A 13,153-nucleotide genomic window follows, 5' to 3' on the forward strand; every position below is an offset into this window, starting at 1 on the left:
CCCCCCCCCAGTGCTGGGATTAAAGGCGTGTGCCACTACGCCCAGCTGGTCCTTTCCATTTCTGTTTCATTGTCCTCCCTACTCCTGTCTGGTGACCCTACCAGTCCAAGCTCATGATCTTCCCCACTTTTGTCTACGGGTCCTCCTCAGCTCTATCTTATGGTCTTTTCCACTTACCTAGTGATTCTACCCACTCCTACCTCATGATCCCTCCCCCTCATGCCTGGCAGTCCTCCCCACTGCTGCCTGACAGTCGGAACCATTCATGTCACTCCATCCTTCTCTTGTCTAGTAGTTTCCTTCTGTCCTCACAAGCATCCTCCACTGCATGCAGAGCCCGGAGGATCTTCCTCAAGACCTCTGGAGGTCTTCCTCTGTGTGTTTTACTCCTCTCAATATTTTTGCCCAGCAACCTTTAACCACCTTAATATCTATTTCTTCTAACCACCTCAATACTTTTGCTTAGCAAATTGTAGCCATGCTCAATATCCTGTTCTTTGATTCTTTGGTTGACCCTGAGCAATCCCTCTTGGAGCCTGCCTTTGTTTAGTGTTCTTCTCTTGTGGACCATCGCCACATGCAGCCTGCTGTCCAATGGCTAAACATGGACATTTTAATGTATATTTTTTAGTTTTTTAAAATAGGTTTTATATTTTAAAGTGGGACGACCGTGGCCGAAAGCCCAAGCACTCGTCAGTTCTCCCATGGCACTGTGGTTCATTATTTTTGGATCACTAAGTTCCCTCATTAGATTTCAAGCTGCCTGAGGCCAGGCAGTGGGCCTCAGTTATAGGCAGGACCTTGTATTCAGCGATGCTGGAGAAGTTAGGACAGAGACGGCAGAGGACTCTGAGGAAGGAGATGGGTCATGCCGGCCACTCTGGGCAGTCAGTACACACACTCTTCAACTTCAGTGTTGCTGATCTGGCGCATGCTCACATCTTCCAGAGAGGCCACAGCTGTCGTGGGCCTTGCCTACAGTGGCTAGTGCCACCCTAAGCTCAGTCTTTTAACCCCAGGCTAATCCCCACCAGGCTGCCACTGGAGGGTAAAGAACTGGCCTTAATCACACAGTGTTAGTGCTCAGACACCACAGCTTTGCTGTGTGAAATCACGATCGTTGGTGCATCTCCACGAGAGCATAGGCTGTGCTGGGATCCAGGGATAAAATTCCTATAAAGGTGGACATGCTGCTACCTGACCAGTCTGAATTTTAGTTTCCTATGTGGTGACACGTAATGACCTTCTGTATATGCAGAGAATCCAGCACTTAGTCAGTACTCCAAATAGCAACTTCTATTGTAAGATTAACTAGGACCCTCCTCTAAGCAAGAACACAAACCAAATGCTTGCTGACTAATCTGTTTTAAAAACCGAGTAAGTGGCCCTGCAGACACTCCTAGAGGAGACCACACCAGGAGCTAACCAGGAAGGACACACGGACAGGAAGCCTCTCTCTATCAGTGCTGAAAGTTTTTGGATTTTGGAACATTTTAGATTTCAGTTTTTTGGATTAGGGATATTCAAGTTATAATTATAAATCACAAACTGCAAGATACTAAACATCTGGGTTTTAGCTTGTTTTCTGTGTCTCTTATAGATATATTGTCACAGTATTAACAACACTCCAGAAACTGAGAACCACAACCATATGCAGATGAGAAAAAGAAGCCAGTGGGTAAAGGGGACCTGAGTTGGCAGAAAGGGGAGAGTGCAGGTGTGGAATGCTTGGTGGAGAAAAGCAGAGGAGCAGGAGCACGGTGGAGAAATGAGCAGGAGCACGGCGGAGAAATGAGCAGGAGCACGGCGGAGAAATGAGCAGGAACACGGCGGAGAAATGAGCAGTCTTCTACTCACATGAGCTGCTAATAGAAACTCCAAGGTCTCTTTCTTAATACATACTTATCAGATCTTTCACAACCTATAGTTTGAAATTCTAAACAAAAACAAAACAAAACAAAACAAAAAACAGATTTAAAAGAAACCAAACAAAACATCTTAAAGGGTAAATATTAAAGTTTTTTTTTAAGCTCAGAGAGGATTCCAGACAGAAGAGCAAGGGTTAGGCACCAAACGTTGGCCATCTGTTCTCTGTCTTTAGTGATGAATCAAATGAGGAGACTGGGCTCAGCCACAGTGGAAGAGGATCATTCTAGTAGCCATGGTTATTACAATCAGAAATCATTTACTAAGGGACATTACAGAGTTTCTTTCCTAGGGAATCTTTAAAATTTGTCAGGCTTTTCCCAAGCATAACTGCTGTGTTATATTTCCCAGGGCTGTGGGAAACATTGCTTCACTGTGTCTCAAGCACGTTTATCAAGGGGCACAGAGGGTTCCAGCAGCTCTTGGGACAGATGGGGATAAAGAGTGCTGGCTGATCTGGTTAGGAGATTGTGCGTGTGTGTTTATCTCTGGTTTTCGTTTTGTTTAGAATGGAGCCAATGTTAAGGGAAAGTCAGGCACAGAGTCGTAGAGGTGGGCTACCTGAGCGTGCAAGGGAGTAAGAGGAAAAAGAGATATCCTTTGGCCTTGGCTTCCAGAGTGGGATGAGGCACAGACGAGGTGTATGGCAGTTGGTCAAAGCTTCGCTCTCTGAGGTGATGCATAAATATGACAGCCATAGTAGAAAACCACATCTCCAAGTTGTCTGCATGAAACCCGCTCTGCTGAGCATAGATCTACCACAGTTAGAAGTCCGTTATTTCAGACATACAGAACAGGGGCACTGGCACTAGCACAAGACAAGAAATGGACATGCATCCTGAATTCTCTAGTCTCCATGAGTTGATAAAACTGCCCGGCTGTGGTGCAATCCCAGACTAAATCACCGTTAAATGGAGAAAGGGTGTGTGTTCTGGTTCATAGCACAGAACTTCAGGTGGTGGCCGACAGAGGAGCAGGTACTCCACAGGGTCAGGGAGTGAGTCTGGGCCATCTGGAAGGCTCCAGGTAAGACTCTTGAACGACTGAACTTCAAGGAGTAGCAGTCTAAGCAGAGGGGCCCTTAACATGCAGGCTGCTCTGGAGAATGACCACTTCATGCTTCCCAGAAGCTACCAGACAGACTATCTCCATGACTCCCATCCAGAGCACGAGAGCCGCATGACAGTGATCGAGGTCCCAACACTCAGCGCAGGGGGTTATTAGCCTGTGTGCCCTGGTAGCAAAGCCGGTAGGACCCTCCTCACTGAAAACCACATCTCTCCGTGTAGCAACAGTCATTCCTCTAATGTGCAGGTACCATAAAAGAAGCACAAAACAAAACAAAAAAAAGCTTAGAAAGTTGCAGATACCTATGCATCTACAGAATTTCTTCCTTTTCTATTATTGAAATGGTATTGGGTTATGTAGCCCAGACCTGCCTCCGATTGACTACATAGCCCAGATCAGCCTCAAGCTTGGAATCTTACTACTTCAGTCTCCTAAGTGCTGGAATTGCAAGCATACACTGCTATACCTAGCTTTACAGAACTCCTATACAGGGGTAACAACGCTAAATGAGATGACAGAGAGACATTTATTTCTAGATAGGGTCTTGTGTATCTGACCTCAGACTTGTAATATATCCAAGGATGACCTTGAACTTCTAATCTTCCTGCCTTCCAGAATTATGGGATTACAGATTTGCCACCTTGCCGAGACTTTATGTGATCCTGGGAATTGAACCCAGGGTTTTGTGAGGTCAAGACAAGTTGTCTACCAACTAAGCTACATTCCCACCCCAAAGAAATATCTTTTGAAGCTGTATTGTTTAGTAAAGCTACAGAATTATAAAAGTATCAAAGCTTCCTACAAATAACATTTTATTTGAACTCTCTCTCTCTCTCTCTCTCTCTCTCTCTCTCCCTCTCTCTCTCTGTGTGTGTGTGTGTGTGTGTGTATCACAGCATATATGGGAGTTGTGATCAGACTCAGGTTACAGGCTTTGTGGCAAGGCCTTCCCCAGCTGAGTCACCTCAGCAGCCATTAGTCATATTTTAAAGTGACCAAGAACATAACCACTGTGCTCAACAGTGAATATTATTCTTATGGTGTCGATGTTGTTATTATTACTAACCTTGGGGTACCACATGGAGACATTTAGGGGTTCCTAAGCTACCTCTGAGAACCAGCATCCAACCGCCAGTCTCAAGACTGGCCAGAGCGAGCAGTTTCATTTGCAGCTTGGAAGGAGTGTCTTTCGGGTGCAGAGTGGGCCTTAGCCTTCCCCGTTACCAAGTAAACAACTCTAATGTCGCCAGTGCTGCATCCCAGATACCCCAGATGGTAGCTTAATAACCTGAAAGAATTAATAGCACACCTCTGAGCACATTATTCACCCAGAGAATAGTTCAGGCAATGCAAAGAATCTGGCCCATTATAGCCAGCACAATTGCTAAGTAATATGCAATCACAGGAATGAAGCACGGCATATGGTAATCCCTTTACTATATTGAGATTCATTGTAATAAAAGTGCTGTTCAAAACCCTCATGGAAATGTGAAAGGCATACCTTTCTTTTCCGGAAGAAACATCACAATAAGACAGGCCAGTCCTCCAAGGCACAGAAAAGCTGCCAGTGTGCGCTTCCGACCAAACCTAAACAATGGGAGGAAGTCACATGTCTCTCGAAAGACTCTTATAAAGCCATCTTCCCTCTCCAGCAACTTTCCTACTCACATGTTCTCAATTTAATTTTTTTTTGAGGGGGTGGCAAATGTAGCTGTTCAGGCGACAGATCAGGATATAAATAAGCATGAAAAGGGGGACCCACTGGATGGCAGGATCAGATCATGTACACAGGGAACAAATCATTGTATTTCCAAGAGCATGTACTGTGGCAGGACTGTTTTCAATGCATGCCACCTATTACCTCACTGAATCCTAATAACAAATGTGTAGGCATGTGCGGTGACACTCCATCTTTTAGAGACTCAATCCAATAAAGAGAACAGAGTCCGCTAGTTTGTTTTATTCTCTGGTTACCCGATTCTTACGGTGTTAAAATTTTTAAATGCCAAGGTTTGTTGGTCTTTGTCTCAAACCTTTAGAAATATAAACAGGAAAAAAAATTCTTGCTAGTGGTTTCAATTTAAGTAAAAAGTACTGTACACTCAACTTCCAAAAGAGGACCAGGCTTGGAACAAATGATGTAACATTAATCTCCACTCTCGGGCCAGCAACAGGCCAGCAACAGGTCAGCTCCACGGCTAGGAACTTGTAATTCTGATAACTAATTTGTCATGGTAGTCTTAGGATTGCTGGTTTTTAGACTAAATACGAATGAAAGCTTAGTGGGGGGACTTCCTGAAGTCAGGAAGCTAACATGCGGCTCACACTAGAAGGAAAGAAACCCAGGTCTGCTTGACCCCAATGGCATTGGACTTCTCCCTGCAGATTCCAGCCCTGCCTTGAGGCAGTAGCTGCTGGAAAACAGGAACGGTCTGGTGTCTTTTTGACATCGATTTTCCAGGTTATTTTTAACAGCTAGCATGCAATGGCTTTTGAGTGACATTGACCATGATAGGCAAACCTGGGCATAAGCTCTCCTTGTGAATACCTTCCTGGTGACACTAGAAGTGGCCATGAGAGGCATACACAGGAACCTGTAGCTGCAAAGAAGAGGATGTGCCCTTCCAGGGATGCTGAGTGTGATGGCTGGCCTGCTTCGGGGACCATTGGGGAGAGTGAGCACCACCAGCAGAGGACTCAGGCAAGGGGTCTACAATGCTCTCTGGAACTGAGCAGAGTCCTGCATTTGGCTCTCAGCTGAAGCAAGCTGTCAGGAGGGGCCGGGCGAGCCAGGGGTGGGGCTATGAAGGGCATTGCAGCTCATGGCCCAGTGCTTTTGCTGGCTTTCCCCTTCGGCTCACCAGCCCACCCCTATGCTCAGCAATGCGTTACTCTTTGCTTTTTAAGAACAAAAGTAAACACAAACCTGGCACCGGTTGGCCTGGCACCTCAAAGGTCAAGCACATTTTCCCTGGCACTCTGGGTAGCACTGTTGCTCTGGCCTCCATGCATGACTTGAAGGCCTGGCCTTCTCTCTCTCTTCCCTGTGCCCGGATTTCCAGCCTGCCTGTCTCCTTATTTTTCGTTCAAACTCTTTGTCCTCAAGCGTCCTTCCAAGTCTGCTCCTAAATTCTTTCACTAGCTAGGCTAAGTAACCCTGAAAGGACTCTTGGTTTCCTGATCAGTAAGAGTGTTAGGCAGTGCTATAGTTCGGGTTGAAATGATAATGCCCAGAGAATAAGAAATGGCACAACTCACCTGGTCCCTCAGTCACTAAATAACAGAGGGGCTAAGCAGACAGACAAAGACGCTGGTCTCTATGGAGTAACTTTTGGAAATTTACTCTCTTGCTCACAAGCAACAAAAGCAGGGAATATTCTGCCCCTCCCTAGTAGCTCTTAGGAGAAAGGGAGTCTTTCTATTTCTGTTTGTCTTAAAAGAACTTGTGAATTCTGAGGTGATGGGATTCTACCCATGTGGGGCTGACCACCACATTGCTCGTGCTATGAATCTGCAATGACTATGAGCTAAAGCCTATGGAAGCATTCATATACACAAAACTCAAGAGTTACTACCATCAAAAGTGAGCTTAACCTCATTTAGCCTGAGAGAAACTCTGCCAGGCAGCGCTGGGCATCCACTGTCTAAGGCCATGGAGCAGAGCCATTGGGTACGCACATGTGGAAGGATGTGTATGCTACAGCACACACCTCTGTGGGGTGCCTCTTTTTCATCCATACTCACCATCTTTGGTTAATCAGGTAGATGCAGAGAGGGTAGGATGGAATCTCTATGAGGCCAGATAAAGCCAGGTTGGCATAAATGCTGCCCCCTAGGTCACCCGCACTCAGGGTGAGGCCGTAGTACACCAAGCTGCACACAAACCTGTATGGAAGATCAAAGGACTGAGAGGTGAGGGAAAAGTCCATAGGACAGGAACAACACTTTTCCATGAGCGATTAAATGGACCATGCAGCCCTACTAACCCATTGGATGAGTTTTACTCTCCCACTGAACTTTCTGTCTTAATCTAAATTTCTATCCTATTAAGAAACAAAAGCATAATGGAGCTTTCGGAGTGATTTATGTCTACAAGTTCTATAAAGCAAATGGATGTATAGTTCCTGCTTGAGAAAAGACATTGTTCCTGCCTCCTCAAGCGTTTCTGCACCGCAGTGAAAACAATGACCCTATTCTTACTTCACTGGGTCCAGCAATCTAGGGAACACAGCCTGTGGCCTTGTGATGTTATCAGAAGGGCAGGACAGAGCCTCCTATGGGGAAAGCCAACAGAGGATGGCCAGAGAATGGCCTGGATCTTCAGGTGGGTCATCTGTGGGCCACAAAGCCTGGCTCTCCATCCCCCTAGAACCCTAGTCACTTCCAATCAAGGTCTTCAGCAGGCACACATACACATAGAGATCAGACTAGAGAAGAAAAGGCTGGGGTCGCAGCAGAGCAGGACCTCTGTGGGGAAGATCAGCAGGGAGGGAGGCTCTTGAGAAACATTAACTCATTTCTGCACATCATCATTGAAATTCACACTTAGGAAGCACCTCTCAGCCGTGGTATTGTGCCAGACACATGCCTGTCTCCGGCAGTGGGGAATGATACGTCATAGAGCTCAGCTCAACCAAGTGCCAAATCAAACTAAACTTAGTCAAAACTGAAGCTCCCAAATCAGATGAAGTACTCAAAGGAACATCAGTGATTAGCAAGCTGCTCTATCAAAATCACAACACAGAACAGCTGGTCCTACCAGCCCTGAGCCTGGCCTTTACTGGAGTAGGAGCATGGCTAGTAAGCCACGAGTTCCTACCCAAGCAGCAGATTCCCTGGGCTTTCCAGCTCCACTAGCTGATCATCTGCTGCAGTTCACAGTGGCCAGTGCCTTGCTAAACAGGTTGTTCATTTACTTCTATGTTGTTTCCCCTAGAAAAAGCCTGGTATGTTGTGGCTGCACTGGGGTCACATGGCAAAGGGGATACTTTACTCTTCTCTCTACCAAAAGTCATAGAAGTGGGCCAAGTGTCCTAGCCTATGAAGGCCAGTCCATGGTGGGCTATAATATAGCTCAAAGACAAAGTAGTGGGACATTTGGCCTGATCTGTATAACGCCCTTCACTTCCTTATATCACACACACACACACATACACACACACATATGCACACAGACACACATGCACATACGCACACACATAGGCACGCATGCTCGTTTGCATGTGTGCTCACGTACACATAAGCTTTTAAGGTAGAAGCTTCCTCCAAAGCAGCCGATGGAGCGTGTGACAAGCGAACTCACAGCTGGGTAGAGCTCTGAGTTCCTGTGCGCTAGGTATTTGCTTTTAAGTAGTAAGAACCTCCAATCAGCAGTATCAGTACTGTACTGCAGGTTTGGTTTTCCAGGGTACTCTTTAACCTTCCAGCCCTAGGTCTTTGACATTCACCACCCACTTATTCCCTGGGACATGAGCCACGTAATTGTCTCTCTGAAACTTCACTCTTCAAAAGGAGCCACCTAGAATTCTGGATGCCACTTATACTAACTCAGAAGCATTCTGAGAGGTAGGCTGGAATGCGCTAAGTGAGGGTCAGGCTCAGAGTGTTAACCCTTCATCGACCGACTTGATGGCTGGTTTTTCTCAGTTCTGGGAACCTATCAGTGCGGGAGATAACATTTCCAAGAGAGCAGAGGGGTTCACACAGCAAGCACTGAGGTGAAAAAGCCTTGGTGTTTGGGTTTGGTTGGGTTTGGTCTTTATAAAGCAGCTTCTTACTGACAAGGGGGTAAACCTTCTGCAGCCCTGTGGCTGCAGGCAACCCTGATAAACAGGTTACCAAGAGACCTTTAGCATTCAAACCGAAGATTCCATAACATCTCTCAGAATTACCAGATGAACATCAGGATCAGGGTATGTCCTAGGAGGATCCGGTAACGGAACAGATCTAGGAAGCTTCCAGTTGCCCTGTAGCTCCTGTTGGCCGGGTATGTTAGTGAGAATGTACACTTGAGCTTGCGGTTCCTCTTGGCAATGAGGTACAGAGCCTCTTCCGCCTCACTCAGCCGACCCTGGGAGTATAACCAACGAGGTGATTCAGGAATGAATCTGAAAGACACGTCATTAAAGGCTGGATATTCATACAGGTGCACGTGCAGAGGAAGGAGACAAACATCCCCTCGGTAGGTGGCTTCCCTCACCATGGCTCACTTCCTTCGCCAGCATAAAATGACTTCCCCAGTGACACAGGAGAGAGAACAAAGGGGCCACCTGAACACTGTGGTGACCGTAAACGGTGGCTCGATTTTTATCAGTCGGAACTGAGCTTTTCAAATATTGGTTTCAATAAAGGTAAATAGCTTCCATTTCCTTTTAAATAAGTTTCAGTAAGTGAATGGCAAATCTCCAACACTGGAGGATGCATGGTCCTCACAAAGCCTAGGCCAGGCTCAGCTCCGAATCCCCACTAGATGTTGTTGATGGACAATAAGGCAGTGGGTATAGCCTAGCTTTATATTTTTCTGATCTCACCTTGCAGAACAGGCTGGCCTCAAACTTGCTACAAAGCCCAGAAGTGCTGCAAAGGCTCGTTCCACCATGCCTAAACAATTAGGTTCTTAAGCTCTGGAAAAGTAACCCTGAGATAGAAATGTTTATCAAACAAAACATTTCAAAGGTGTTTGTAACATAATGACATGCTATTTAGGGGGAAGCATTATTTTAAGATTACACAGAAGCATGAAACAGTGTAACAGATCTTTTCACCTGTGAATGTTCATTGCTTCAAAATACTCAAACCATTCCACACACCAAATTTAGAGTGCTGGGAGGAGCTTTCTTGTTTTACCAGAACTGCAAAGAATAAGAGCTGCTCGCAGTTAACTTCTAGTTACAGAACAACAGGCATTTCCTAATATAGCCACAAGGTGTCCAGCCACCCTGTGCTAGGCCACTTTACAGTTGCAAAACTTAAGTACTGCATGGAGTTTGCTTCATCATTCTGCTTTAGGAAGGCTTCCCAAAAATGTGACAGAATGGAAGCCTTTTAAAAAATTATAGTGTGTGTGTGTGTGTGGGGGGGGGTTATATGTTGTGTTCTTAGCGGCCAGAGGAGGATGTCAGGTCCTCTAATCTCCCTGCTCTCTACCTTATTCCTTTGAGGCAGTCTCTTACTGTATCTGGAACTAGGCTGGTGGCCAGCAAGTTTCCCTGGGTCACTGGCACGTGTGACCACATTCAGTGGTTTACATGGGTACTAGGATTCGACCTCAGGTCTTCCAGCTTGCAAATCAAGCCCTCTTACCCACTGAGCCGTCGTCCTTCTAGCCTGGATGCCTTCCTTAGTAAACATAACATCAAAATGCTTTATTTTTTTAAAAGTCCAATCTGACATTTTCTGCCTTACGTCAAATTTTGATGAATAAAATAGATATTTTTTTTTCTAAAATTCTGCTACTTCTCTGTAAGGATGGTGAGAGCAACAAGCACTACCGGATCCGGAAGTGTAGTAGACAGCCACTCTGTCTGTAACCACTGCGTGAGCACAACTCTATACAGAGTAGGATACCGGGTGCTGAGAGGCAAGATGTCGGGACAAAAAAGGAGTTTTTTATAGAACATACCCACTGGGGACAAGAACACTCATGTATAACCTTGGACTGTCAATCAAAGCCATTTATAGTGTCTCGTAAAATCCTTTAGCCATTTAGTTACTGATGTTGACTAATATGTAAATAACTGAGTCAACACTGTTCTGTTGGAAGCTGCATCTGCCAACAATCAAGTTTGACCCACTGACCCAGATGCGTGCAGAGCCACTGTGTCCACTCTGATTGAGTCTTCGTGTAAACAAAAAGAACTGTTAAGAGACAGCTAGCCTGCCTATGCAGAGACAACCTGTGAAGAGAATTTAAACTGGGCAGGGTTGGAAGGAATGAGAGAGAACCAGCAGGAAGTGTATCAAAATTCTGACGTGATTATGGGTTGTTAACGGGAGCCACGCACTCCATCAACCATACTGAAGATGACGGTTGGGAGTGAGGATGCTTTTAGAAGCCCTTCATCCTCCTTCTGCTCGCCGTTGTTCATGTCCTGACGTCATTTCGCAGTGAGGACAGTTCCTCATCTAGCACTGAGCAGTAACTAACTCAGACTATAGACTCAAGGAAAACAAAGACAGTGGCTCACAGCCTCCACTGAATTTGCCCTGCTACTGAAGGAGAGATCAGAGCCAGGCTGGGCGCAGAGCTATGAGCTTTGTTAAAGAAAACTCATTTTATTCACCAATACATGCATGGCTGCTTATTAGCTCGATGTAGCGTATGAAGTACAGCTTTACTTCTTTTAAAAATGCACAATGTGCAAAGTATAAAGTGCTATTATTTCCCTTTATAATAAAATTACCTCCCCACAGTTCACAGAACTCAATTCTTTAATGATTTCTTTCTTTACTACAGGTTAACCATTCTGCTGCATCCATTTCTGCATTCAACTATTCTCTTGTTTTCAAAGACACATAGAAGCAAATTTCAGTTCAGATCTCACTAAATCTCAACTTATAAACAATAAATAGCTACTAAAGGACAGAGCCACTGGAATTGTGATACTGCCACAGGTCTGTCTCACTGTATGCCACAGAAGAAACCCCAGACACGATTGGATGAACTCTTTGTTTACACAAAGGATTTTAGTCTGATACCTTAGAGGAGATACAGCTTTTATTCGACACATTAAAGCTTGGGGAAGTGGGCTGAGCTTGGTGGCTTGACACCATAATGTGACACTTGGCCCAGGAAGGAATTATATCTCCTGTAGACTCTGTACTTGGAGACCCTGAAATGAGACTCCTGTACACAATGGACAGTTGTCCCTACATGGTCAGCCCTTACACTTGGCTCCACAGTATCAGACCTCAGTCTCACACCTAGCCCATGGTGAGACCCAACTTGAATATCTTTAAGCTTAAGGCATTGAGTTAAAAAGAAGAAGAAAAAGAAAAAGGAAAGAAATTTCCAATAGCCTGAAGGTCAAATGCAGTTAAAAATTTGCTAAGAAATTAAACACGAGATACCCACATTCTGAACTAATTAATTAGCATCTCTCTCTTCAAGGAGCTGGCAAGAATTGAACATGTGCAGTTTAGCTCTTCCCAGAATTCACTGCAGGCAAGCTCCTGGCAGACGGAATGCTTGCTTGCTTGCTTGCTTGCTTGCCTGCTCACACCCTTCCGAGACAATCCTGTTTATGGGACAAGAATTCCAAGGAGACAAGACTACTTACAAAGATAAGAGGAAGACCACTGTTCCCTGAAGGTTGACCAGAACAGCTAGGGTCCTCCAGGAGCGGATGAAGTACCCTAATAGGGCATACTGCGCGATGCCAACAGCAAAGAAGAGACCGCCAATCGATCCTAAAGCAGGGAAAAGAGAACTGTCACTGGAGAAGGCCGCCCATGGCACCCTTTCCAACCTGACTGGTGAGCGTGTCCTCCTTGGGAGACATCAGCCTTGCCCTACTAAGTGTGAGAGGCAGAGGAGGGGCAAAGACCACATAGCACCCAGCTTCTAATGATATAGCACCAAGAAGGGCCAGAAATCTGTGAAAATGGAGGGAGGGCAGCTGAAAACATGGACCCTGTGTGGACAAGAAGGAAGTTGGAAACTTTAGTCAAGCGCTTCCTGTCCTGGGTGTTGCAATGACTTCTGTCTGCACCTGGGGCTGAGGCTGGAGATATATTTTTCAGTGGGGATGATGTGGCCTTTGGGTCCTGCAGTTTCTGCAATGCTGATCTCAATCTTTCAAATGGGTTGTATTCTCTTGTTTTATTTATTGTTCTGTGTGTCTCTATATGTGTGGGCTTGCGTGTGCCACAGTGCACTTGAGGAAGTCGGAAGGTGACTTGTGGTAGGTGGTCCCTGCCTTCCACCACGTGGGTTCCACAGATCAAACCCTGATAGGCTTGCCAGAGAGGGTCTGAACGCACCGAGCCAGCTTCCAGCTCCTGGCTCTTAATCTTTATTATGGAGGCTATTCATGAAAATATCTTGAGCCATCCCCCCACTCCCCCCTCTTTTCTCTACTTAATTTATCACCATCAGATACATGACTCTTTACATTTTCTCGTTTCTCGACTGCCTTTCCCAAGTAGGAACACAATCTGT

The 13,153-nt window shown here is 45.7% G+C and overlaps 1 protein-coding gene across 1 annotated transcript in view; it reads right to left on the reverse strand.

Moving 5' to 3' along the window:
- Slc22a15 (solute carrier family 22 member 15) overlaps positions 1–13,153 on the reverse strand; it is a 57,843-nt gene that overhangs the window by 10,391 nt on the left and 34,299 nt on the right. Inside the window, exons 5-8 of the mRNA XM_021196559.2 lie at positions 12,273–12,402; positions 8,886–9,101; positions 6,739–6,879; positions 4,496–4,581 (exon numbers count right to left, since the gene is read on the reverse strand). Coding sequence (XP_021052218.1) covers positions 4,496–4,581; positions 6,739–6,879; positions 8,886–9,101; positions 12,273–12,402 — 573 coding nt within the window. The remainder of the gene's footprint in view (positions 1–4,495; positions 4,582–6,738; positions 6,880–8,885; positions 9,102–12,272; positions 12,403–13,153) is intronic.

This window comes from Mus pahari, chromosome 4, assembly GCF_900095145.1.
Source record: "Mus pahari chromosome 4, PAHARI_EIJ_v1.1, whole genome shotgun sequence".
Lineage (NCBI taxonomy): Eukaryota > Metazoa > Chordata > Mammalia > Rodentia > Muridae > Mus > Mus pahari.